Source organism: Macaca thibetana, chromosome 1 (assembly GCF_024542745.1).
Source record: "Macaca thibetana thibetana isolate TM-01 chromosome 1, ASM2454274v1, whole genome shotgun sequence".
Taxonomy (NCBI): domain Eukaryota; kingdom Metazoa; phylum Chordata; class Mammalia; order Primates; family Cercopithecidae; genus Macaca; species Macaca thibetana.
The window spans coordinates 18,155,217-18,182,217 of NC_065578.1; the positions used below are offsets into that span (position 1 = coordinate 18,155,217).

The window sequence follows — 27,001 nt, forward strand, 5'->3', positions numbered from 1 at the left end:
TGCCTTCCGGCCAGGCACAGTGGCTCACGCCTGTAATCCCAGCACTTTGGGAGGCTGAAGCAGGTGGATCACAAGGTCAGGAGATAGAGACCATCCTGACTAACACGGTGAAACCTCGTCTCGACTAAAAATATAAAAAATTAGCTGGGCATGGTGGCACGTGCCTGTAGTCCCAGCTACTCGGGAGGCTGACGCAGAAGAATGGTGTGAACCTGGGAGGTGGAGCTTGCAGTGAGCTGAGATGGCGCCACTGCACTCCAGCCTGGGTGACAGAGCAAGACTCCATCTCAAAAAAAAAAAAAAAAAAAAAGAGAGATCTTGCCTTCCAATAAATGCACTACCAAAGGGCCATCAGTTTGGACTTATTTTCTAAACCATAAAGAGAGATCTTATTAACATCTACAAATACAACTCTTGATTATCTGTACAAACAGACGGTATGGCAGAGACCACTACCACATATATAGCAAAATTCAAACCTAGTGATGTATTTGGTTGGAGGGTGTTCCTTAAGTATTACAGCTTTAAAGGCATGGCCCCCAAATACAGGATTTACGGAAGGGTATCAACAAATTATTAATACTTTATAAGCTATCCAGCTCATGTCCAGAAAAACATAAAAGCAAATGTTCTAAAAAGACTGGAACGTTACTGATTCTACATAACATGAGTATGAGTCAGGAAAAATACTGCCAATCCAAACGTTTAAAACAAAAAGCAGCTACATAATTTGAAAGTAGCATATTTGAAACCTGTTTACATCTTCAGAACATTCCTGGCCTGATGATCAGATAAGAAAACCCATCTGTAAAGCTGACTGTGAAGTTACCAAACCCAACCATTATTTTATTATAATTTGTTAAAAACTCTGCATACAGATCAGGCACGGTGGCTCACACCTGTAATCCCAACACTTTGGGAAGCCAAGGTGGGCGGATCATAAGGTCAGGAAATCGAGACCATCCTGGCTAACATGGTGAAACCCCGTCTCTACAAAAAATACAAAAATGTAGCTGGGCGTGGTGGTGGGCGCCTGTAGTCCCAGCTACTCGGGAAGCTGAGGCAGGAGAATGGCGTGAACCCGGGAGGCAGAGCTTGCAGTGAGCCGAGATCGTGCCACTGCACTCCAGCCTGGGCGACAGAGCAAAACTCTATCTCAAAAACAAAACAAAACAAAACAAAACAAAAAAAAACTGCATCCAAAGGATTACAAGCCTAACAACAACAAAAAGCACAAAAACAAGCAATTTGTTAAACCATGGGCCTCCTTTGAGTAACAAATAGCAATTTCTAACCTCTGTAGAGCACCTAGATATACCCTTGTCATCATGAAGCTAAAATGACCCAGTTAACAATTGCAGGGAGTTGCTGAAATGAGGTATGGCTAGAAAAATGAAAGTCAGTCTGGCTTTAAAAGCAAAAGTCTACCATTAAACTAATGAAAGACTGCTCCGAGCACAGTATGTCAGGAAAAGGAAGGCACTCTGAGATCACCATCTGTGTACCTATATAATAACTCTCAATAGCTAAGAATCGCTGTGCAAAAAGGCAAAAACACACAAAAGGAAACCAATAGATAGTACCGTTTGTAAAAGAATGTGATGATATTTTAATGCAAGGGGGATGGGAGGCAGAGAGAGAACACACACACCACACATCCTCTGGGAAATTGACCTCTCAGACTCACACACTGAAATGTTTTTAATCAAAGACCGATACAGTAGGAATGCACAAGAAGTGCAACGTAAAAAGAGGTCATCAATGGTAGCTAGTGGCTTTAGTCACAGAAATAGCACGTGCCCCCACTGATTACAGCACCGCGGGGAGACCGTTATTAAATTATACCGTACGGCTCCGCTCCGGCCCAGGCTAGGGGAATGAGTGCGGGCGAGAAATGCAAACTCATCTGTGACTTGACCCAAGGGGCAGCCCCGTGAACATTCCCTTAAGAGGGCGAATGCATCTCAAAGTCACTCTCAACCGTGCCCGGCCACGCCCTCCCGCAAGGGAGGCCGCAAAAGTTTTGCTCGAGAGGGGAAACTGAGGTAGAGGTGATTTACATGGGTTGGCGGAAGGAAACCCGGGCAAGCTCTAGTCTCCCGGAACCCGGGAACCCCGAATCCGTGGCTGGGGCGGGGATCCCCAAGGGTCAGGGGGCGGCTCGGGAAGCGGGTCCAGACGATCCGGCTCGAAATCCCCTCCCCCCCCACAGCGTCGCCCGCCGGAGCCGCCACCCGGTACCTCTCGATGACTGAGGCCACCAGCTGCGGCAACTCCTTCATCTCGAAGGCGGAGTAGGACGCGGACAGTAGGGGCCGCACCGCCACCTCCCAGCCCGGGGTCGTGTCCGCCCCCGTTGCCGGGGTCCCGGGCGCCGGCGCCGCTGTCGCCGCCTCTTCGCCGCCGCTCGTCGCCATCTTCCGTCGTACTACTGCGGCTCCCTCCGGGGGCTTGCCACCGGCCCAGCGCCGCCTCCCGGGAGGGGGCGGAAGTGACGCAATCTGTCGCGTCAGACTGCGCGCCGCCGTCATGGGTCAAAAACGCGACGCGCGGAGCGGCCTTTCCCCTCACCGGCGTCGAGCCGCCGCGAGGGAACGGATCGTAGTCGCTGCGCCTGCTCAGAAGGTAGCGCAGCGGGGAAAGGCGGGAGAGCGTTAACTTCTGAGCCTGCGCGGTGGGAGTTGCTCAAGCAGGTGGTAGCGACTTGGCTTCCGGGCAGCGGGGAAAGGTGAGTTTGGGGCATGGGTTCAGTGGGCAAGTGTAGGGCAGCGGAATTGACTACGCCTCGGCGAATAGAATGGCCCTGGCCTGGGACAGCTAAGGACGAGGAGAGGAGACCGAAGCCTAAAACGCTTTCACCCGCTTCTTGCCCTGCCTAGATCCCCCCGATAGTAATACTAAAGCGCGCCACAGCTTACAAAGCTTTCTCCCTCCCACACCACCTTCTAATCACTGATCCATATTCCCTTCGCGCTCAAATCTCTTCTGTTTGGATTGCCCTTATCTTACCAGCTTGTACAGTGCATCCCTCTTTGTAATTTGCCACGTATGGTTTCGTGTTCCCCTTTTTTCTACTGACAAGGAAAGAATGTAAGCTTTTATTCACAGATGTCTGAGACTTTTGCCGGTAAAATGATCTGGCTGCAAGATCTAAGAGGGAAAAGCAGTTTGCTCGAGGAGAGGTATTCGTGCATTAAGAACAGTCCTGTGTGTGAGATATTGGTGGACAGCTTCAAGTTCTAGACCTGTGGCCTGTGGTCTACAGCCGGCCTAAATAAGACTTCGAAGGAACTGTGAAGACGGTTTCAAGTTCCTAAAGCCCTGAAATTCTCCCCCAAGTTTAGGAAGAGCTTTTGTTCTTGGTGTGTAACACTGATAAATGAATTGGTACCTAGTGATTAATCTGCACTTTTATTAAGATATGACATACTTTACCTTTTTTGAGACAGGATCTTGCTCTGTGGCCCCATAGCCCAGGCTGGAGTGCAGTGGCAGAGTTGCAGCTCGCTGCAGCCTCCACCTCCCTGGCTCAAGCGATCTTCCAGCCTCAGCCTCCCCAGTAACTGAGACTATACAGGTGCAGGCCACGACTCTTAATTTTTGTTTGTTTGTTTTTAAGAGAAAGGTAGGCCAAGCTGGTTTCGAAGTCCTAGGTTCCTCCCACCTTGGACTCCCAAAGTGCTGGGGTTACAGGCTTGACCCATGCGCCCAGCCTGCATCATTGCATTCGAAATAAAATTCTGTCAAGTTAAAGCCAGTCTTGGAGGAAAATGTGGCTTCGATGACAGCAGTAGGGGTTTTCCTTCAGTGCCTACTTACCAGAGGATAATAATAACAGCAAGTTTCTTAAACATAAAAACATCAGAAATGAAAAAGAACTTCCCATAACACTATAAATATTGCATTATTTCAAGATACTGAACCAGAGCCCTAAAGAAAGGCTGGAGACCCAGAATTTTATAATGACTTTGGGACATTAATTTTATTTTAACCAAAGGACAAAATTAATCTGCAAAGACTGTCTTGAAGAAATTTCAGGAAATAAAAGATCAAATGTTTCTGCTCTCCTCCTTTCCCTCTCCGAGAGAATAAAAGGCAAATGCAAACTATCACAGGGAAATTTTCACCTGTACCTAAATTATTTATTATATACTTTATATTTCTGGTTAATAGATTGGGAGAGAGCACTCCAGATAAAGAACTTCCCTTATAAATGCCACATTTATTTCAGTACTGGAGGTTCGGTCTTGTGTTGCCACAGAGATTTGGAATGGCATCTATGTTATAAATTTAGATGACAAACAGACTAATAAAAGACTTCTAGATGAAACACATGCTTCTAATATTCTGGTCCAGAAAATTAGAAACTAAAGAATAATAACTTTTATGAATTAACTGAAGGACTTAAAATACTAGTTCCATTCTAATAACTGCCTGCCAAGAAACTGAAATTGAAAATGATCAAAGACATGATACAGTCATGTTACAGGGAATTCAATGAAGTAAAAATGGCAGACATTGATGAATGATATGGTTTAAAGATTTGTGTAGAGGTAGTGATGAGGAGGCCTGCTGGGAGCTGGAAAAGTTCTGTACCTTGACACAGTTATGTTTACATGGATGTGCACACACAGTAGTCACTGAGCCATGATTTGTACTTATGATTTGCACACTTTGGTGGTTGTAAATTGTACATCAATCTAAAAACAAATGAGGTCAGGGTGCCTCACTACAGGAGCTTCAAAAGCGAGAGAAAGAACATCTTTTTTCTTTTTTTTTTTTTTTTAAGCCATCTAATAGAGTTGCTTGAAATAAATCCTAATAGATACAATGTTTCTAGAAACAAGTAAATGAATAAACCTTAGCTGTTACCCCCTAGGAGCCAAGAGAGGTCAATCTGTTCTCAAGCTTTTACAAAGTTACAAGAACAAGTAATCAGTGCATATTGTGTTGAAACTCCTACTGCAATACTGAAAACTGCAAATGGAGAGAGTAGCGCCTGTTTGGTAATTCACAACAGAGCTAGTTTTCAAATTACCAAGAATATAAGGAATTAGATTAGAAGCCAAATTTAATTTAGAATTATGAGACATTATTTGTAACCCACAGTATTATTTTTCCCATGATACTTAACAATTCACCCAGTATGACCTTAAAAGGAAGAAGAAAACAGGCTTTGCAGCCTTCTTGCTTTAAGAGCGAAAAAGAAACAATTTTGGTAACTATGGAGGGACTAGAATACAATGTCACTTTAAGAAAGTTTTGACCCATCAGATTGAGAGACAGACAGAAGGAGAAGGCTAAATCAAATGTGGTAAAACCTTTGGGGGATCTGGGTGGAGGGGATCTGGGAATTCTTTGTACTATTGCAACTTTTCTATAAGTCTGAAATTGTGTTGTCAAAAGAAAAACAGTTTATAAATACTTTATGATCCATTTGCTTTATAATTAGGAAAACAGAGTATGATGACAGAGAGAGCCTACTGTAGGCCTGATACTTAACAGAAGGAAAGTAGTTTACATGTAAACTCTGGGAAAAGTGGAGCCAAATGATTACACTGTGTGTATCCTTTAGCACTGTTTGGGGTGGGGACATGGGGGGGTCAGGGTGCAGAGAGGGACTATTCTGGTCTCCTTGGAAGGTATGTGCCTATAGTAAAAAGCATGAGTAAGATATCACATCTCCTAACTCCGTAACAACCAAGCAAACTTATAATAGCATTTTAACTTATATCACCTTTTTTTTTTTTTTTTTTTTTTTTTGAGACGGAGTCTCGCTCTGACACCCAGGCTGGAGTGCGGTGGCCGGATCTCTGCTCACTGCAAGCTCCGCCTCCCGGGTTTACGCCATTCTCCTGGCTTAGCCTCCCGAGTAGCTGGGACTACAGGCGCTCGCCACCTCGCCCGGCTAGTTTTTTGTACTTTTTAGTAGAGACGGGGTTTCACCGTGTTAGCCAGGATGGTCTCAATCTCCTGACCTCGTGATCCGCCCGTCTCGGCCTCCCAAAGTGCTGGGATTACAGGCTTGAGCCACCGCGCCCGGCCTTATCACCTTTTTTATAGGAGCGGATATATATTCCAGCAGGATGAGTATTTTAGCCCTCTTTGCAATTGCAGTCTTCATTATCATCAATAAACTGATTGGTCTAGTCTAGTTATTTTATCCCAGCACATGGGATATATGATACCATCAAAGCCATGATGTGAACAAACTATGAAGTATAATGGAGTTTGTTTGAGTAATTGTGCCTTTTAATTATAGTTTTAGTTTGCTTTCTTGACTTGCATTCATTCAGATTGCACATGAGGGGACAGAGAAGAGTGTGCTTCAATATAAAGCTGGGGCTATTTTACAAACACACCTTCCTAAATGTTCTTAGTCTCTATCCCGGAAAAGCCACCTTCTCAGCATCACGGATCAGAAATACATAAAAGCCTTAGTGCTTGTGGAAAACAGGCTTCTTCGTTGGAGGTCAGTCTCAACTAACTTCACGCTCTGATTCCTAAAAAAAATGGGAAGGTGGGTGTGTACACATCCTTTATGTTATAAATTTCTTACTGGAAAGATGGCCTAAATATTAGACTTTCCCGAAAGAATATTCAGTCTCATAAAAATCTCTAATGGAATAGCACTTAAGAATTTCAACTGTGTGACCACTAAAAATGGTGTAGATCCATTACCTCTCACACAGGCACTCTCCACGATAGAGTGAGTGATAAAAACCAAGCTGCAGAAGATTATATTACCTGGAGAGATACCAAATTGTTCAGTTGTGACCTCTGGGAAACAGATGGTGGGGGAGGTTTTGAAGGGGACACTCACCTTAATTTGGGGGCATTGTTAAAAAAATTTTTTAACTTACATAGTCTTTTTAAAATAAAGAACTTAGCCACAAAATCAAAACAGCTGATTGATATGAAGCACCCCTATCTCCATTATTGAAAGGTTGCTTCAAGAATGCTGAATAGTTTCAGGTTACATTTTACAAAAAATGAAAGGGCACAGGATGTTGTCTACCTGTTTTAATTATGGAAGGATAATTGTCAATTTTTAAATGGTAAGATAAAGAATAATGTTTTCCAAAGCAATACCAAAGAGACACTTTTCCCTTTTAGAATAGAAGTTATGGTAACATGCAGCTTATTTCCCCATATTGATCATGTGAACATTTGTTTTAAGGAGTAAAAGGGTTTGTCAGACCTGGTGTCCATGGCATGCCAGAGATACAGATTGAACTATCTCTTGGCATTTCCATAAATATACAAAAATTAGCAGGGCATGGTGGCATACACCTGTAGCCCCAGCTACTCGGGAGGCTGAGGCAGAAGAATCGCTTGAACCGGGGAGGCAGAGGTTGTGGTGAGCCGAGATTGCGCCACTGCACTCCAACCTGGGCGACAGAGCAAGACTCTGTCTCAAAAAAAAAAAAAAAAAAAAAAAATTAATGGGGCCAGGCACGGTGGCTCATGCCTGTAATCCCAGCACTTTGGGAGGCCGGACAGGCGGATCACCTGAAGTCAGCAGTTCGAGACCAGCCTGGCCAACATGGTGAAACCCTATCTTTACTAAAAAGACAAAAATTAGTCGGGCATGGTAGCACATTCCTGGGGTCCCAGCTACTCAGAATGCTGAGGCAGGAAGATTTCTTGAACCCGGGAGGTGGAAACTACAGTGAGCCGAGATCAAGCCACTGCACTCCAGCCTGGGAGACAGAGTGAGGCTCTGTCTCAAAACAAAAAAGAAAAAAAAAAAGGAAAAAAATTCCCTTACTAAGTCACCGAAGTCTTAGAAATTTGGGAAACTGAGGACAAAGTTCCTAAGGGTTCTGTGAGAAGGTACAGCCATTTGGGGAACTATTTGTCGAGAAGCAACTTCGTGTCTGGGATAATAGGGAATTCAGAAAACAGTGCAGCAGTCCCTGAGAGACACAATATCTGAAACAATAAAGGGTGCGGTGTATACACAGGAAGTTACGTGGTTACAGCCAGGATGGTTGAAGGTCCTGAGTAGCTGAAACCAATAGGGAAGACTTTATGGAGGAGTTCAGATTTGAGACAAGCCAGATTTTAAGCAGGGAAGAAAACATTCCAAGTAAACAATAGCTTCATGATTTAAAAGCAATTTTTTATTTACTTATTTTTGAGACAGGGTCTCACTGTGTCGCCCAGGCTGGAGTGCAGAGGCATGATCTTGGCTTACTGCAACCTTCGCCTCCCGGGTTCAAGTGATTCTCCTGCCTCAACCTCCCAAGTAGCTGGGATTACAGGCACCCACCACCATGCCTGGCTAATTTTTTTTTTATTTTTATTTTTGGTAGAGATGGGGGTTTCAGGTTTCACCATGTTGGCCAGACTGGTCTCGAACTCCTGATCTCAAATGATCTGCCTGCCTTGGCCTCCCAAAGGGCTGGGATTATAGGCGTGAGTCACTATGCCTTGCCTACAAGCAAAATTTTAAATAATTAGGAATCAGGAAATGAGTCTTGGGATGATTCTGATGATACCTTGTGTAATAGACTCTTCAAAAGTATAGCAATTTATGGGCCAGGTGCAGTGGCTCATGCCTGTAATCCCAGCATTTTTTGAGGCTGAGGAGGGAGGATCACTTGAGCCCAGGTGTTGAAGGCTGCAGTGAGCTATGACTGTGCCACTGCTCTCCAGCCTGGGTGACAGAGACCCTGCCTCAAAAAAAAAAAAAAAAGCAATTTATAAAGGCAATGAAATTACAATTCTGAAATTTTCAAATTGAAAGATGCCTTACAGAGCACATAACTTGTACCCACACGCATATAATGAAACTAGTTAAGATTAGGTAGCTTACATTAAAGTCTCTTAAATTTAGGAATTGAGTATTTTTTCTATTAGACTTTGTTCCAGAAAGTATTTCAGTCATCTTTATGAATACATGATATTCAAGATGCATTAGTTGAGCCCTTATCAAAACATCTCATGTACCCTGTAAGTATATATGCCATGTACCCAGAAAAAATTTAAATAAAAAACTTTAAAAGATCCATTAGTTGAAAAAACAAGTAACAGAATTAAACAGCATCATCTCATTTAAGAAAACATTGTATACAAGAACCAACACTAGACTACCAGTGCTCATATACGTAATTAATGAATACTAAAACAAATTAGTTGTTTGTTTTTGTTTTTTGTTTTTTTGAGACAGGGTCTCACCGTTGCCCAAGCTGAAGTGCAGTAGCATGTTCATGGCTTACTGCAGCCTCGACCTCCCAGGCTCAAGCGATCCTCCCACCTCAGCCTCATGAGTAGCTAGGACCACAGGCACATGCCACCAGGCCTGGCTAATTTTTTTTAAACTTTTTGTAGATAGGGTCTTGCTATGTTGCACAGGCTGGTCTGGAACTCCTGGGCTCAAGAGATCCTCCACTATAGCCTCCCAAAATGCTGGGATTATAGGCATGAGCCGTCACGCCCAGCCAGATCTCTTTAAGTGAAATGTTGTAGGGGGCCCCAAAGTTAACCTAATTAATGAAGACAGGAGAAGAGGTAAGTCAAGGAATACACACAAAAAAACAAGGAATGACAAGAAAGCAAATAGATCAGAGAATTGAGAGAGGAAAGATACAGTCTCAGCAGCCATTGGTGGAGACTGAGCATAGCTGCTCAGAACCGAATGCTGCTTTAAGATTAAGGAAAGTTGAGAACTAAGAAAAGATTTAAATTGGACTGTGGCATTAGCATTAACTATTTTAAGCACTTGGCCAGGCGAGGTGGCTCATACCTGTAATCTCAGCACTTTGGGAGGCCAAGGCCAGCGGATCACTTGAGGCCAGGAGTTCAAGACCAGCTTGGCCAATACAGTGAAACCCCGTCTCTACTAAAAATACAAAAACTTAGCCGAGCGTGGTGGCACGCGCCTATAGTCCCAGCTGCTTGGGAGGTGGAGGTTGCAGTGAGCCGAGATTATGCCACTGCACTCCAGCCTGGGCAACAGAGTGAGACTCTATCTCAAAAAAAAAAACAAAAAAAACACTTATTTGAGGTAACTTTGATTACAGATGAAATACAGGGAATTTTACTAAAGGACAAAAGGACAAATAACTTCCCTCCCATTAGCTTGTTTCAGATTCTGGCACACTGGTGAATAAAAACTAGAATCTTGCAGGCTAACCCTGCACATATGTATGAAAGACAGTCAGAATTCCAGCCAGGCTTTCTCAAAACTAGGGCAGCATTTTTTTAACATGTACCTACTCTCTTCTCCCAGGTTATGTTAAAATATGCCTTGGGTCAGGATGATAGATGCCTGTTTTTTTCTGGAGATTCCTACACGTTCAGTCACTCAATATCAAATTGACGATTAATAAAATGGTTGTCATTTCCTCTTCCTTCTCTGCCATCAGCATATGACCACAGAAAGATGACAAATTTTTAGATAACCCGACCAACCCATATATGATTAAACTGACATGTTTCCTTACTAAAATAAAATACACTTACTTTAGGTCTTCACTGCTTTTATCCCCTCTAATGTGAAAATAGCCTCAAAGTGATCTTATAAGACACAAAAGAGGACTTAAACATGTCATTCGTCACTTGCTTTATTCAGACATTCGAGTGTACCTCTTTCGCCACAGGGCTAGAGGTGGTCTACTCTGTACATACATTTCACAGTAAAGAAAAATTCTGTCATTCCCCAACTCTATGACCAAGGAAAACTTTTAGGCTTTCTTTAATTTGTAGCAGAGACACAGTGGCTTAGCCAATCGGCAGTGCTATAAACAGTATGCCAGTTTCCCACCCCCACCCTTTTTTCCTCTTTTTTAAAGCTTCAAAGGTTAGATCAGTAAGACTTAAAATTTCCTCATTTAAAGAGAAATATGATGCCCCACATGTTAATTTATATTAAAAACTAAAAATAAATAATGGGGTTCTTAAACAAGGACATCGTTAAATAGGTTATGATTAGACCAGCCTGTGAGTGAAATGAGAGATTATCTCTTCTCCCTGGAAATGTCTTCAAGGCTCAGACAATTCAGTAGTTTTTAAAAGGCCCGAACTCACACATCTCAGGTGAAAAGTATAGGCAATGGGCAACAAACAAGACGCTAATGACTTGGCTTCTGATAAATTGAAACAAACATTTGGTGGCCCAGCCTAATGAATGACAGCATGAAACTAGAGGTTTAACGTAAGTTTTGACATCACATATAGATCCCTCAACCCTAAGTTACTTTGGAGGGAAGCCATGAGAGGCTCAGCTAAGGATGGATCCTATTTCTTCCCAGTGCAAAACAACAAATGCACCTGTAAGGTGGAGTCGGCAAGGACAGTTCCCCTCTTACTTTGAAGCAAAAAAAGGAAAAAGTCAGAAAGATTTCTAGATAAAACTGGGAAACACAAAAGGCAGAGTAAAAATTTAAACAGGCCTCACAACAATCAGCTGGAATTCTTATTAAAAAAAAAAAAATACAATTCATGGATGGGCAAAGAAAGGAAACAATGCAGAGGCCTTTGGACTTCAAGGGAAAGCCCATCAGGATTCTCTGAGATTCTCAGCTGAGAGTGAGTTCTCTCTCCATGCAGGATTCTGCATCATGTGTATCCCAAAAGGAGTTCTACATGGAGGTCATCCATCTTCCCTGCAGCTCTTAACTGAGCTGAAAACACACACACACACACACACACACACACACTCTCTCTCTCTCTCTCTCTCTCTCTCTCCACCAAGCCACACACACACGCGCGCGCTCTCTCTCTCTCTCTCTCTCTCTCTCTCTCTCCACCAAGCCACCAAACTGCAGCTGTAGCTTCTTTTCTGACCCACACTCCCCTGGCTCTCCACTTTTAGGCACAGTCTTTGGTCTTTATCGCCAGGCCCGATTCAGGAGCTTCACCTGTGCTAGTCTCTTAGTGATCATGGTGGCAAAAACCAGGCCAAAGAGGACGCTGCTGATTAACACGTAGTCATAGTCATCCTTCAGAACATCAAACTGCTTAGATGGGTAGACTCGAGTTTGGTAAATGTCCAAACCATAGGCCACAACCTGGAAGGCAGATGGAATAAGAATTAGGGAAGAAACAACCAATGATCCACCAAGGGTGAAATAGGGCAGCTGTGGGCCCTACTCACCAAACAAGTGGACTCCAGGCCCGAGGGAGCTGTGTAGATACCTCGCATTCGAGAAACTGTCTGGTTATAGTTGATGAATCGCTCTGCGTGTATCTGTACATCTGGAGAATATGGGATTAGGTTCTCCTCTCTGCAAAACACCAGTCGGGACAGGCAGTCTGAGCACTGCTGTAAAGGGATCTCTTGGCTGCCCTTCCTGAGTCCTGGAAGGTTTCCAGGCTACATATCTAGCCTCAAATCTCCTAGGAGGTCTGCTTGCATTAGGTAGTTAAAAATTTAGCAGCTCAATGTTAGGAAGGACTACAAGAAAGGAAGCTCTCTGGAGAGTAAGACTGAGATCTAGATTCCTACTTTGTTCTAAATCTGAAAAGAAAGGACATACAGACGACTGGCATTTCACACCACAAGAGGAAAGCCGACCATTTAAAAACCAACACTGAACCACTAAGCTAATTCCTGTTCTCCACTCCAGGGTGCCTCTTGGTCCCCATTTCTCTGAAACCTGATTATCATCCTGTGTCTTCCTAGTTTTAACCTCCTGTCTCTCATATACTTCTCTCCATTCCTCATGCCTCTAGGTAAAGAAATTGAGGATGGAGGTAAGAAAACTCGACAGGATGGTGGCTGTTAATACAACAATACCAACAGTGAACAAGTTATTGGCTTGCCCACATGATCTGGCCCCAATTACCTCAGTGATCTCATTTCCTAGCGTTGCCCTCTGCGAACTCACCAGACATGATCTCAGGGGATTTGCATTGCCTGTTCCCTCTGCCTAGAAAGTTCTTCCTCAGGTATCTACACAGCTAGCTCCTTCACCTTCTTCAGGCCTTCACTCAAAACGCACCTTCTCAAAGGGGCTTTCCCAGGCCGCCTCTCAAATTATACCCATGCACATCCCCGTCCCCACTTCCTAGCTCATTCCTGTTTTACTCTCCTTAGCATTTGAGTACCTAACATAATGTATATTTTACTTGTTTATCTTATTTATTTATTTATGTATTGCCCATTTCCCAGCAGACTGTAAGCTCCATGACGGCAGGTGACTTTTTCAGACTTGCCCCCTGCTACATCCCCGGCCCCTAGCATAGCATGAAGGCACACAGAGACTGAGAACCAAGCTTAATCAGTGAGGTTAAGTTCCGTAAGGTCAGAGCCTTCAGCACTGCCCACGAGGGTCTCACCTGCTTTGTTCTGTTGGAATCTCGGGGCGGCGGGGATCCAGCAAAGCCTTAGGAAGGGAAAGAATTGCTCCAGAAGGTAGTCCAACTACACAGGAAGAAGTGAATGTTCACACCGATCCAGTGTCCAGCAAGGGCCAGTTACAAAAATGTCATTATTGCAGAAATTTAAACAAGAGTTTAAAACAAGAAAGTGGGTCAATGAGGCTCCCTTACATAGCCAAAAACAATAATCCAATAATATGCATGGGTCTGAATGAAGGTTCTCACTTTTTTTTTTTTTTTTTTTTTTTTTTTGAGGCGGAGTCTCGCTCTGTCTCCCAGGCTGGAGTGCAGTGGCTCCATCTCGGCTCACTGCAAGCTCCGCCTCCCAGGTTCCCGCCGTTCTCCTGCCTCAGCCTCCCGCGTAGCTGGGACTACAGGCGCCGCCACCACGCCCGGCTAATTTTTTGTATTTTTTTAGTAGAGACGGGGTTTCACTGTGTTAGCCAGGATGGTCTCGATCTCCTGACCTCGTGATCTGCCCGTCTCGGCCTCCCAAAGTGCTGGGATTACAGGCTTGAGCCACCGCGCCCGGCCAGAAGGTTCTCACTTTTGAAGACACTAGCTTCTTAACATTCTGAGATACCAGAAAATAAAGTTCTAGAATCAAGATATGGATAATGATGAAAAAGAAAAATGTAGAAGGCGACTTGGATTTCCTCATGCCCCCTCCCTCCAATACCTCCCCCAGCAAGGAGTCTCCTTCCCGTTGAGCAAACGCAGCTGTTTATGCAGCTGCGGTACAGTGGCCAGGGAAGACTGGAGGACCAAGCATGATCGCATAGCACCACTTTCAGTAACGGTGATTAAAGCTGATAAACTGCCTACAGGGCTGCCTTCTTCATGTTTAAGAATACAATAGGCCAGGTGTGGTGGCTCATGCCTGTAATCCCAGCACTTTGGGCGGCCAAGGCAGGCAGATCACGAGGTCAGGAGATCGAGACCATTCTGGCTAACAAGGTGAAACCCCATCTGTACTAAAAATACAAAACATTAGCAGGGCATAGTGGCACACGCCTATAGTCCCAGCTACTCAGCAGACTGAGGCAGGAGAATTGCTTGAACCAGGGAGGCGGAAGTTGCAGTGAGCTGAGATCGTGCCACTACACTCTAGCCTGGGTGACAGAGCGAGCCTCCATCTCAAAAAAAAAAAAAAAAAAAAAAAAAGCAACAGTAATGCCAAGTGCCCATCAGATCTGAGTCCCAAACATCTTTGGTAAAATCAACTAAACACAGGAACCTGTTAACCACTGTGTTCTAAGTCCTGGGCTTAGGTTACATAAGGATGAGATTTTAGAGCTGGCGTGGTGGTTCACACCTGTAATCCCAACACTTTGGGAGGCCGAGGCAGGCGGATCACTTGAGGTCAGGAGTTCAAGACCAGCCTGGCCAACATGGCAAAACCCCATCTCTACTAAAAATACAAAAAGTAGCCAGGCGTGGTGGTGGATGCCTGTAATGCCAGCTACTTGGGAGGCTGAGGCAGGAGGATCACTTGAACCCAGGAGGCGGAGGTTGCAGTGAGCCAAGATCGTGCCACTGCACTCCAGCCTGGGCAACAGACCCTGCCAGTTTCTGTAACCTGTCAGCACAGGCTAGCTATGTTAAGAATGCTATCCAGAACTGACTTTTTGAGCTAGGTGAAAATGACAAATAGAGAGGTGGTATATCAGAAATGAGGACTAAAGGCCAGGCACAATGGCTCACACCTGTAATCCCAACACTTCAGGAGGCCAAGGCAGGAGAATCATCAGAGCCCAGGAGTTCTAGACCAGCCTCAGCAACATGGCAAAACCCCATCTCGACAAAAAAAAAAATTGTTTTAATTAGCAGGTGAGCTCGGGAGGTTGAGGCTGCAGTGAGCCATGATCACACCACTGTACTCCAGCCTGGGTGACAGAGTGAGACTCTGTCTCAAAAAAAAAAAAGATGAGGACTGAGAGAGAAGTGGTCACCTTCATAGGTGGCAAAGGTGAACTAATAAACTTCTTCCACCGATATATAGCCCTCCTCACCACCTTTCCCTTACAGGTGGTTCAACAGGGCTCTGCCAGCAATGTGCCCCTTGCTCTGTCCTTCAGTGTGGTTGCCCAAGGGAACCCAGCCATCCCAGAGGCTCCCCATGCACTCACTCAGCAGGTGTCGGCTGGTGATGCCCCGCTCGGTGATGGTGGCCTCCATGGCACTGATGGAGGATGGGAAGATATAGGACTGCTGGAGGACCTGGGGCAGCTGGGGGCGGTCCAGGGAGCTGAAGGCAGTGGCGTTGTATTGCTCGGTGCCCTCATAGAGCTCCAGTACGGTAAACTCATTGCGCCGAGCCTTGGTGTTCCAGTACTGGTACTGCAGGGATAGGAGGAGGCAGCTCAGGGCTTCCCAGCTGCTTCAGCTGGAAAGGGAAATTGCACTGGAAGGCACCTTTCTAATTAGCTACAGATCCACGAAGGAAAACCATCAACTAGCACCTCACTTTTCTTCCTTACTACCAAGTTTACTAACTTTCAAAGTATTTTTATCTAGGCTATCCAAAGTTCACCAGAAAACAAAGGAAATTCTCAAGATTCTTAGAAGCCATAATAGTAACTAACCTTTGAATCACTACTAAGTGCCAGGCATTGTTCTTTGCTAGACTGAAGGAGACTTATTATCCCTATTTTACCAATGATGCAACACAGAGCGTATACATAACTAGTTCGAGGTTATACAGTCAGGAAATGGAAGAGGTAGGATCAAACCTAGCGGTCTGATTCCTGAGCCTAGCACCCTAACCAGCACGCTTTGCTGCCATCCAGGGAATTTGAGATCCTAAGAAAACCAAAGCAGCAACTGGGTTTCTGGAAAGGACTCAGGAAGCAGGGAGACCTCTGGAGCTACCTTGTGTCCCTGGTAGTGACTGCTTACCACCACCCAGTTCTCTGAATGCACGATATGGACAGGGCCCTTGGCTTTCTTCTGCACAGAGGAGTGGATGATACGCCCAGTGACGCCATCAATGAGGAAGATGCCAATAAAGGTGCGCTCATGATGTGTGTCTGTGCTCTCCGTCACCACAGCCAGCAGGTTGGGGTTCAGGCTCTGGAGAGAGAGAGAAAAGCTCCCTTAGAACCACGATGACTCATCACACACTCCATTCCTGTGCTGTGAGACCAACCTGGAGCTCTCCAGCCTGGCAGAGGAATCAGGGTTTCTGGTGAAAAGAGCTTCCTGTTTGGAGTTTCTCATCACTGCACTTGTTTTATGTGCATTGGGTACTGGGTGCCATGCCAGGTACCTTGTATTTTATCTAATCCCGTAAACAATCTTGCAGAGTAGCTATTATGGTCCACATTTTGCAGAAAAGTCTCAAAGTAGTTAAGAAGCTTCTCAAGTCTCAGAGAGCATATAGTAACCCTAGATAAAATCCAGGTCTGCCCACTCATTGACCTAGGGACAAATGCTGCAGTGATATTTTTCTTCTCAGGGTCACCACCACCCTCCCCATCGCTAAATCCAGTGGCTAAGTCTTGGCCCTCATCTTACCTGACCCACTAGTACCACGTGACGCAGGTGATCACTACCTCCCTGTGACATTTTCTCACCTGGATTCCAGAACATCCCTGCCCAGCACTCCTTCTACCTTACTGGCCTCTCCTTCTCAGAATCTTTTGGAGGTTCTTCCACATCTCCCCAGTTTCTTCATGGTGGAACACACCAGGAAGCTCTCAAGCCTTAAGCATTTCCATCACGCTCACCCTCATGGTGGTCTATCTCAAGCCAATCTCATGGCTTGAACACCATTTATGGATGTTGGCAATGCCCAATGTATGTATCCAAACCAGACACTCCTTTGAACTCCAGACTTCACTAAGAAACTATCTCAGTATCTTTTCTCAGATGTCTCATCTGAAGCTTAACATGGCCCAAACTGAACTGTTCTAACCCCTGCCTAAAATCTGCTCCTGTCTCCTCCCCAGCCAGTGGCGACTCCATACATCAGTGACTCAGACCTAAAGCCTCGAGTCATCCTTGACTCCTTTCTCTGTAACACACATATACTCGCTCTTGGCTCTACCTTCAAAAGTACCCAGAATCTGATCCCTCCTTCCCACCTCCCTGCTACCAGCACAGCTCCAGCCACCATCAGCACCTGGATGATCCCACAGCCTAAATGGTCTGCTTTCCTCCTCACCCCTCTACAGTCTCATCTAGGTCAAATGAACCTGTGGAATCTCAAGTCACTGATGTCACTCCTCTGCTGAAAACTTCCCAGTGGCTCTTCACCATGCTCCAAAGTGAAGGCACGGTGGTGGCCTCTGATCTGGCCCTGTTGCCCTCTGCCTTCAGCAGGCCTGACATGCCTCCTCCCTCATCATCTTCTAGTCACCTAGTCTTCCTTGCTGTTTCTCACACACACCAGGAGTGCTCTGACTTTTCTCTCTGGAAGGCTCTCCCCCCAGCTATCCACACGACTCACTTCCTCACTCAAGTCCACTCACTCCATGCCACTTTCTCACTAAGCCCCTCCTTAGCCACCCAATTTACACTGTACTCGCTTTCCCTCTTCTCGGCTTTATTTTTCTCTATAGAACTGGTCACTTTCTAATACACTATCTAATTTACCTATTTATTTTCTTTATTATTAGCCTCACCCAACTATGATGAAAGCCTCACAAGGTCAGGAAGTTTTGTCTATTTTGCCCATTTTATATCCCAGTGTGTAAATGAGTGCCTGCATCCAACTAGCACTAAAAAAATACTTGCTGTTGGCCGGGTACGGTGGCTCACACCTGTAATCCCAACACTTTGGGAGGCCAGGATGGGAGGATTACTTGAGCCCAGGAGTTCAAGACCAATCTGGACAACACAGCAAGACCTCATCTCTAAAGAAAATAAAATAACTGCCCGGGCACAGTGGCTCACGCCTGTAATCCCAGCACTTCAGGAGGCCGAGGCAGGCAGATCATGAGGTCAAGAGATCAAGAACATCCTGGCCAACATGGTGAAACCCCATCTCTAAAAATACAAAATTTAGCTGGGCATAGTGGCACGCACTTGTAGTCCTGGCTACTCGGGAGGCTGAGGCAGGAGAATCGCTTGAACCTGGGACGTGGAGGCTGCAGTGAGCCGAGATCGTGCTACTGCACTCCAGCCTGGCGACAGAGTGAGACTCCATCTCAAAAAAAAAAAAAAAAGAAAAAAGAAAAGAAGGAAAATAAAATAAGCCATGGTGACATGCACCTGTTGTCCCAGCTGCTTAGGAGGCTGAGATGGGAGAACTGCTTCAGCCCGGGAGGTCAAAGCTTCAATAAACTGTGATCGCACCACTGCACCCCATTATATTGGGGAAAATGGAAGCTCAGACAGCCTAAGAGATGAACAGCTAGGCCATGGCAGAGCCACGTCTTAACTTGACAGTCAAACTAGAGGCTTACACTGTGTTGCACTGGATCATGCTTAGTGATCCGGCTTTACCATCAAGTTCCGTGATCTCACTACTCTATTCTATGACACCCCCTCCAACTCAGTCTCTACTCAGTGTCTGCTGTACCAGAGGGTGTAATTAATGTGCATTACTACTGTGATTACATTCTCTCCCACAACAGTTTTGCAGCCCACTAGTCACCTCAATCTCCCTCTCTTTAACACTAACTAGAGTGTTGGATCACAGAGATGGAGTTTCTGATGGCTCGACTATGGTTTAACCCCAGAATGCTCTGTCAGTACTACCACTAGTAATAAGAGCTGGGCTAGGCACAGTGGCTCAAGTCTCTAATCCCAACACTTTGGGAGGCTGAGGTAAGAGAACTGCTTGAGGCCAGGAGATAGAGACCAGCCTAGGCAACATAGTGAGACCCTGTCAATACAAAAATAAGAAATTTTTAAAAAGCTTTTTTTTTTTTTTTTTTGAAGACAGGGTTTCACTATGTTCCCTAGGTTGATCTCTATCTTCTACAGAAAACAAAAAGTTTAAAAAAAAATTTTTTTTTGTTTGTTTGGAGACAGGGTCTCACTCTGTCATCCAGACTGGAGTGCAGTGGCACAACTGCAGCTCACTGTAGCCTCAACCTCCCCAGGTTCAGGTGATCCTCCTACCTCAGCCTCCCGAGTAGCTGAGACTACAGGCATGCACCACCATGCCCAGCTAATTGTATTTTTTTTACTTTTCTTGAGGGGGTAAAGACAAGGTTTCAGCCACGTTGCCCAAGCTGGTCTCAAACTCTTGGACTCAAGTAATCCACCTGCCTCAACCTCTCAAAATGCTGGGATTACTGGCATGAGCCACCAAGCCCATCCTTTTTTAAAAAATTAACATGGCATGTGCCTATGGTCCCAACTACTTGGGAGACCGAGGTGAAAGGATCGTGTAAGCCCAGGAGGACGACGGAGCTGCCGTGAGCCATGGCTGCATCAGTGCACTCCAGCCTGGGCAACAAGCAAGACTCTGTCTCAGGAAACAAAACAAAAACGTCCAAAAAATAAGAGCTAACATCTGTTGCTTACTTACCATATGCTAGGCACTGGGCTAGGCATGAATATCTCATGTGATCATCACAACAAGCCTAGGAAGAGGGTATATTATCCCCACTTCACAAACAAAAATTAAGGCTCAAAGGGATTAAATTACTTACTCAAAGTCATGTATCTACCAAGTCCTACACCCAGACTTGAAGCCCTTGTTTTCCTGATTCAAAAGCCCTTGCTGTATACCAGACAGCTGGCTGTACATACCTTGTAGAGCACACTGCGGTCCCCCATCACACGGCCCTGGGAATGAACGTGCTCACTGCTGCGTTTCCCCTTCACCTTGACGATCCGCTGTACTTCCGGGGGAATGGTCAGCTCCCAACTCAGCTCAGTGGTGAGATCCTAGGGTGGGGACACAAAGAACTGAAACAGCTAGAGTTAGACCCATCCTACAGTTCATTATTTGAGGCCTTTGTGCAGGAAGGAACAGAGATCAGAACTAGAAAAACGAGCCAGGAGCAGTGGCTCATACTTGTAATCCCAACACTTAGGAGGCCAAGGTGGGCAGATCACTTGAGGTCAGGAGTTCAAGACCAGCCTGGCCAAGAAAGCCAAACCCCATCTCTGCTAAACTTACAAAAAATTAGCCGGATGTGGTGGTGGGCACCTATAATCCTGGCCACTCAGGAGGCTGAGGCAGAGGCTGCAGTGAGCTGAGATCACGCCACTGCACTCCAGCCTGGGTGACAGAGCAAGACTCAAAAATAAAACAAACTAGAAAAATGGCAATAGAGATCTAGTTTATGAAGAAATTTCAGAACTCTCGGTTTGATTAAGATAGATAATAGACCAGGTACAGTGGGTCACACCTGTAATCCCAGCACTTTGGGAGGCCGAGGCGGGTGGATCACCTGAGGTCGGGTGTTTGAGACCAGCCTGACCAACGTGGAGAAACCCCATCTCCACTAAAAATAAAAAATTAGCCAGGCATGGTGGCGCATGCCTGTAATCCCAGCTACTCAGGAGGCTGAGGCAGGAGAATTGCTTGAACCTAGCAGGTGGAGGTTGCAGTGAGCCAAGACTACGGCCATTGCACTCCAGCCTGGGCAACTCTGGCTCAAAAAAAAAAAAAAAAAGATAGATAATAAAGCCAGTAGAAAAGGAGGCGAATGCTCAGTAGTATCCCGTTATTTATCTGAGTAGGAAATATGCAAGGAAAATTTACCATTTATTACTAAACTCCAAGATGCCCGTATACTAGGGCCAGCGGTGAATGTCTAAGCTAACAGGGACCTCAAAACATTTCGTGTATGATTCTTTATGGTCATAGGAAACCAACCAATAAACACTCATGGTTAAATATATTATTACACATCCATCCTATGGAATTATGCAGAGCACTTGGGCGTGGAGACAGGAAGTAGTTACTGGCAAAGGGCAAAAGGGCCTTCTAGGAGCTGGTGGTGTTCTGTTTCCGGATGTGATTACCAGGCTCACAAGTGTATTCCCTTGGTGAGGGTTCACTGAGCCATACCTCATGATTTTGCACTTTTGTCAATATTTTTCTGTAATAAAAAACTGAATTTGACAAAACAATGAGGTAGAAAACCCATTAAATGAAAAAAGCAAATTTCATAAGAATAAATATAGGTCAATTCCATGTGAGTAAGAAAAAAAAAAAACAGGCCGGGGGCAGTGGCTTACACCTGTAATCCCAGCACTTTCGGAGGCCAAGGCGGGAGGATCACTTGAGGTCAGGAGTTTGAGACCAGCCTGGCCAACATGGTGAAACCCCATCTCTACTGAAAATACAAAAATTAGCCGGGCGTGGTGGCGTGCACCTGTAGTCTTGGGAAGCTGAAGCAGGAGAATCGCTTGAACCCAGGAGGCAGAGGTTGCAGTGAGCTGAGATCACGCCCCTGCACTGTAGTCTGGGTGACAGAGCGAGACTCTGTCTCAAAAAAAAAAAAAAAGTATGAGCCGCACATGTGTGTCCACACAGCTGTTGATATGGAATCATAAATACACAAGGACAGTGGAAAGAGGCACAGCAAACTGCTGACAGGCTTTCCACCTGGGGAAGGGAAGACTGCTGGAAATGGGGCTACAAGAGTCTGTTCACATTTTGCTTGTTCACCTCTCTGTATCAATAGACTCTTTTACAATGAGAATATACTCATGTATTACCTAAATTTTTAAAATAATAAAAGTTATTAATAATAAGACTTCATTGCCACAACCTTCTTTGAAAACATGAGAACTCACTAAAACATCCCCAGAGAGGAAGGTCACCAAGTGAGGGCAAAGGCAGTACACTCCCTTGTGGTCCAGGACTCGCGCGCACACCTGGCTCACTTCCCACAGACAGCTCTGCCCCTTTGTCTTCCTTTGTCACTGTTCACTCAGATGATGTCCTCAAGACTCTGGATTCATGACACCCCCACTCCAGTTCACTCCCCTGAATCTACGAAACTGTCTCTTTCAAGGTCCTCATTTTATTAACTCAGAAGGACGATTTTTTTTTTTCATTCACAAGGGTAAAGGATGTGTCTTCTGGGCAGACCATTTCCAGTGCCGTTTATGCTAAGGTTAGCTGTTACAAATATCACAAAAGGGCACTGCATTTTCAAAACAACAGCGTCTCCAACTCAGATGGCATTTACCACGTGCCAGGCAGTTTTATGTGATTTATATGTTGAATTCTCACAACAATCTTTTGAGACAGGTATTTATCACCGTATTTTACAGCTAAGAAAACAGAAGGCCAGAGTCCAAGGTCACAAAGTTAGTAAGTGACAAACCTAGGCTTCAAATCCAGCAAATGGGGTCTAAGCTCTTAAATTCTACGCCTCTCAAAAGGCCTTACAGGACAGGATGGGAGAGCTGTTTGTGAGTGCACAACACAGAGTGCTTCTCCAAACAGTCCTGCTAACAAGGCCATGCCAGCCCCTCATGAACTTCAGAGCTGGACTTCAGAGCCAGCTTGTATCACTGTTTACAAGAGTTGGTCTCAAGTATGTGAGGATTAAAGCAAACTGACCCCCTTTCTAGAAATAAAATTCAAAGCACACATTCTATCATGAGTTGGTCAACATCATCTTCATATAAAAGTACAACTTATTACTCAACCCACATTCCTACCTTCTACTTTCCCAAGAATGGAAAAAAAGTCCCATCTCTCTGCTACAGAAAAAGAATGTGGCCAGGTGCAGTGGCTCACGCCTGTAATCCCAGCACTTTGGGAGGCCGAGGCAGGTGGATCACAAGGTCAGGAGTTTGAGACCATCCTGGCCAACACAGTGAAGCCCTGTCTCTACTAAAAATAGAAAAAATTAGCCGGGCGTGGTGGCGCATGCCTGTAATCCCACCTACTTGGGTGGCTGAGGCAGGAAAATCGCTTGAACCCAGGAGGTGGAGGTTGCAGTGAGCCGAGATCGCGCCACTGCACTCCAACCCAGGCGACAGTGCGAGACTCCGTCTCAAAAAAAAAGAAAAAGAATGTGGAATGAAAGCAAGGGCAGAGATTTGGTCTACTGTGCACCACTCTGTCCACAGCACCTAGAACCATACCTGCCATGTAGTAGCTGCCCAACAAACATGAACAAATGACTGACTTTGTATCAGACATCAGGATTACGCTAATCTAAGTTTATAGTAGAATGAGTAGCATAATTCACTTCTTAGCCAAATGGCCAGGAAACACCTGCATCTCATCCACAAAGGGTCATGCCAGGACACGCCTTCCCACCTTTCGAAGCCGATATCCACATAGCCGTCCCTGCTCCGCATCCACCAAATAGAAGAAAATGGAAGGGGCAAGCTCGTGTAGCTGTCGCAAGACATTCCGAGTGGCTGGAAAAGCTGTGACCTTGAAAAACCCAGAGAGCCCAAGGAAAGAGTTAGGAAACTTCCCCATCAAAGAGAGCCTTAAGAATAAAACAGCAAATCTTAAAAGAATTCAAGTCTAGTGAACTCAGTTTAGGGTTTACATTCAGTTCTGTTAAGAACCTGAGTTTTCACAAATGCAGACACAGCCATCATTTCTCTTCAGGATGGCCTTAGAGCCCAAACACGTGCTGGGTACAGAGAGCACTCCATCTCTGGGCTGCTGTGTTTGACCACTTGGCCCCAAACCCGACTCCACTAGCATGTTCTCCATCCCCTCTGAATACAGTACCTTGTATTCATCATCTATCAACAGCAACACCTTGGCGTAGTCTTGATCCATGACTGGGAGAAGCAAGGACTGCAAGATGGGGCGCTTCAGCACTGGGGGAGCCACCTGACTCCACTTCCCAAAAATGGGATTGAAGACATACAGAGAACTCATTCCCGACTCCTAAAATGAGCAAACTGTCAGGCTCCACCAACAAGAAAAGACTGCAAATCCTAGGGATAGACCTGAAGAGCTGGGACTCCAGCTCAGCAACTGTGGGGGTTCCCTAGTCTTTGCCCTCTTTGTGGAAAATAAGTTCTTGGCTGTAGGTGAATAGTCCCCTAGGCTAACGTCACAAAGGAAAAAGTCAAACTGTCTCTGCCAGTTCTTTTTTGAGACAGGGTCTCACTCTGTCACCCATGCTGGAAGTGCAGTGGCATGATCAAGGCTCACTGCAACCTCTACCTCCTAGGTTCAAGCGATCCTCCCACCTCAGCCTCCCAAGTAGCTGGGACTATAGGCACAAACCACCACATGTGGCTAATTCTGTTTTTATTTTTTGTAGAGAATGGTGAGACCCCGTCTCTACTAAACATACAAAAATCAGCCAGGCATGATGGCATGCACCTGTAATCCCAGCTACCTGGGAGGCTGAGGCACAAGAATCGCTTGAAACTGGGAAGTGGAGGCTGCAGTGAGCCAAAATCGCACCAGGCAGCCATTCCAAGAAAGTGTCTACCAAGCCCACCTTCTGTGCTAGAATGAATACACAAAAATCCATTCTAATTCTGGGAAGACACAAAAATATCCTGCTCTTCCTCAAAGAGAGAAAATAGCCACTCAGCTACTAAGAGCCAATGTTTAGAAAAGAGGAGAGCTGGCTCCCTATGTAGCTGGTGAAGTCACACCCACTTTCTAAACAATTCCACATCAGTGCTGGCTGGTTCCTCCACCCAGGCATGAAACTAGAAGAAACAAGAGTTCTAACTCCTGAATGTGCCTCATTAACTCACATAATTCCAAGGGCCTAGGAGCAATTTAAGTTACAAAATAGCAAAAAAAGCCACTCTGAGTCTGGCTCCAGTTAGAGCTGGATGCCTCACCTTGTCCTTCACCAGCAGGGTACACTGCGGGGGGTGGGGGAAATGAGCAGTAGTTCTCTGAACCATCAGTTTAAAGGAGGAGTCTGGCTTGACGTTGGGTAGATACTGTTTCCACAGGATGGTGCCAGAGCTGCTCTCAATGCCAAAAAGCTGCAAGATAAACAAATACTTGGCTCACTACTAGAAAGAGAAACCAAAGAACTGAGTCTGTCCTTGAAAACTAGAACCAGTGTCATCCCCCACCAAAGGCTTTTTGTTCCTCACCCTCAGAACTTGAAAAGGTTCAGTAACTGGAGTCTTAAACCACACGCACCTTGCCTGAGGCTGTTACCATCACCATCATCTTCTGGAGGTTGAATTCATCTCTGGCCAGGGTGTCAATGTTGATCTCATTCTTAATCTGACTTCGGGGCTTCCGAGCATCGTAAAACATTTTCCAGAGGTGGGAAGTCCATGCTTGCAGCAGGATAAGCTGAGAGGAGAGGCGTTTCAGGAACATCCCCAGCAAGCCATCTGGTGTAAAGGAAAAGTAACACACTCTACATCAGACTAGGGGTCCAGAAGGAGGTACATGCTTTCCTAATGAGAGATCTCTGCGTCTCCTATGGAGTGGTAAAGTCCACACTCTAGGCCACAAGCCCAAAGGGCAGTCCTATATCTGATGCCAGTAGTCTCACACTCAGGTAAGGCTCATGCAGGAGCTTCCAAAAACTACTTAACTGGCTCTTACAACTAAACCCAGCTGGAATCTTGGAATAGACTAGGTGGTCAGGGATCAGGCATCCAGGAGGCAGGCATGCTGTGAATGTCTCCACCACAGCCCCACATCCAAGATGCCAGAGGAAGGTTTCTGGGTGCCATGACAAAGCCAGAAGAGGTATGAGTGTGGGGGTGGAGGGTGCAGGTCAATGAATGTGTATCATGGGCAGGTACTTCCATATCCCACTGATTCATTCCTACTTTGTCAACTGTTTAACCTGCACCCAACAGACATATTTGCAACGAGTTCCCAGGACCATCATTCACTCTTTCCCTGATTTTGTCAGTGAAGCCACTGCCCTCCAGATCTCCTCATTGGAGACCACAGATTTGGAAACAGATGCAAGGAAGCAAGGTAAAGAGCATGGTCTCTGGAATCTGCCAGGCCCAAATTAAGATCCCAGCTTCACCACTCACTATGGGGCAACCTTGAGAAAGGTACTTCACCTTTCTGCCTCCGGTTCCTCATCTGTAAAGTGGCATGTAACCCACTGGATTGTTGGAAAATTACATCATACGATGTACATCAAGGATTTAGTGTGGTGCCTGGTACATGGTAAGCACTTACTAAAAAAGGAGCAGAACCTCTGCTTATCTTATTTTCCACCCACCTCTGCTCAAGGAAGAGAAGTGAGAAGCAACAGGACAAGTCACAAGCATGGCAGTCAACACACACACACACACACACACACACACACCCCGCCACCAAGGATGTACCTCACTGGTCCAAGCTAGGAAGAAAAACAATTAACCAAAAGCTAGCCATGTGAGCAGGCAATGAGCAACAAGGCAGCAAGAAGCAGGTTTTACCTTGAATCGCTGGATCCAGGCAGCAGAAATAAACAGTAAAGTCAAATTAATCCTCAGCTTAAGAAAATGTGCATTGCCTAGCAGAGTGCCTGGTCCACAGCAGGCCCTCAATAGCTATCCGTTGGAGAGCTGGATGAATGGACAGAAGAGAGAGGGCGGGGGGCAGGACTGAATCAGAGCAGAGTGAATCAAGTTCATCCTGGCAGTTGGGACCATGGCCAGCTTTAGAGGGCACTGGGCTATTTCCGCAATACCCAGATCAACCCAATCGTGTCTCCAGACAGATGTGGCTGCTGCTTTAGGGACAATGAGTATACAGTGCCTGGTAAATTTTTAGTACACAGGCAATGGTAGCTATTACTATACCAAGTTAAGACTTTATTCCCCACCAGGCGCAGTGGCT

General features: G+C 45.6%; 3 protein-coding genes and 1 long non-coding RNA gene across 12 annotated transcripts in view; 1 reads left to right on the top strand and 3 right to left on the bottom strand.

The window, feature by feature from the left end:
• UBR4 (ubiquitin protein ligase E3 component n-recognin 4) overlaps positions 1-2,487 on the bottom strand; it is a 140,048-nt gene extending 137,561 nt beyond the window's left edge. For all 8 annotated transcript variants that reach the window (XM_050789741.1, XM_050789719.1, XM_050789742.1 and 5 more), the window contains exon 1: positions 2,242-2,487. In XM_050789741.1, the coding sequence (XP_050645698.1) occupies positions 2,242-2,417 (176 nt within the window). In that variant the 5' untranslated portion in view covers positions 2,418-2,487. The remainder of the gene's footprint in view (positions 1-2,241) is intronic.
• Positions 1-27,001, top strand: part of MICOS10 (mitochondrial contact site and cristae organizing system subunit 10) — a 447,625-nt gene that overhangs the window by 36,491 nt on the left and 384,133 nt on the right. The window lies entirely within an intron of this gene.
• LOC126956865 (uncharacterized) lies at positions 5,560-7,434 on the bottom strand. Its single transcript, XR_007726510.1, has 2 exons — positions 6,053-7,434; positions 5,560-5,737 (listed from the first exon to the last, which is right to left on the bottom strand). It is a non-coding gene; the product is annotated as an uncharacterized LOC126956865 (long non-coding RNA).
• Positions 10,556-27,001, bottom strand: part of EMC1 (ER membrane protein complex subunit 1) — a 29,811-nt gene continuing 13,365 nt past the window's right edge. For both annotated transcript variants that reach the window (XM_050790457.1, XM_050790448.1), the window contains exons 14-23: positions 25,343-25,542; positions 25,030-25,179; positions 23,948-24,109; positions 23,519-23,638; positions 20,035-20,172; positions 16,228-16,401; positions 15,459-15,669; positions 13,288-13,372; positions 12,104-12,233; positions 10,556-12,017 (exon numbers count right to left, since the gene is read on the bottom strand). In XM_050790457.1, the coding sequence (XP_050646414.1) occupies positions 11,838-12,017; positions 12,104-12,233; positions 13,288-13,372; positions 15,459-15,669; positions 16,228-16,401; positions 20,035-20,172; positions 23,519-23,638; positions 23,948-24,109; positions 25,030-25,179; positions 25,343-25,542 (1,550 nt within the window). In that variant the 3' untranslated portion in view covers positions 10,556-11,837. The remainder of the gene's footprint in view (positions 12,018-12,103; positions 12,234-13,287; positions 13,373-15,458; positions 15,670-16,227; positions 16,402-20,034; positions 20,173-23,518; positions 23,639-23,947; positions 24,110-25,029; positions 25,180-25,342; positions 25,543-27,001) is intronic.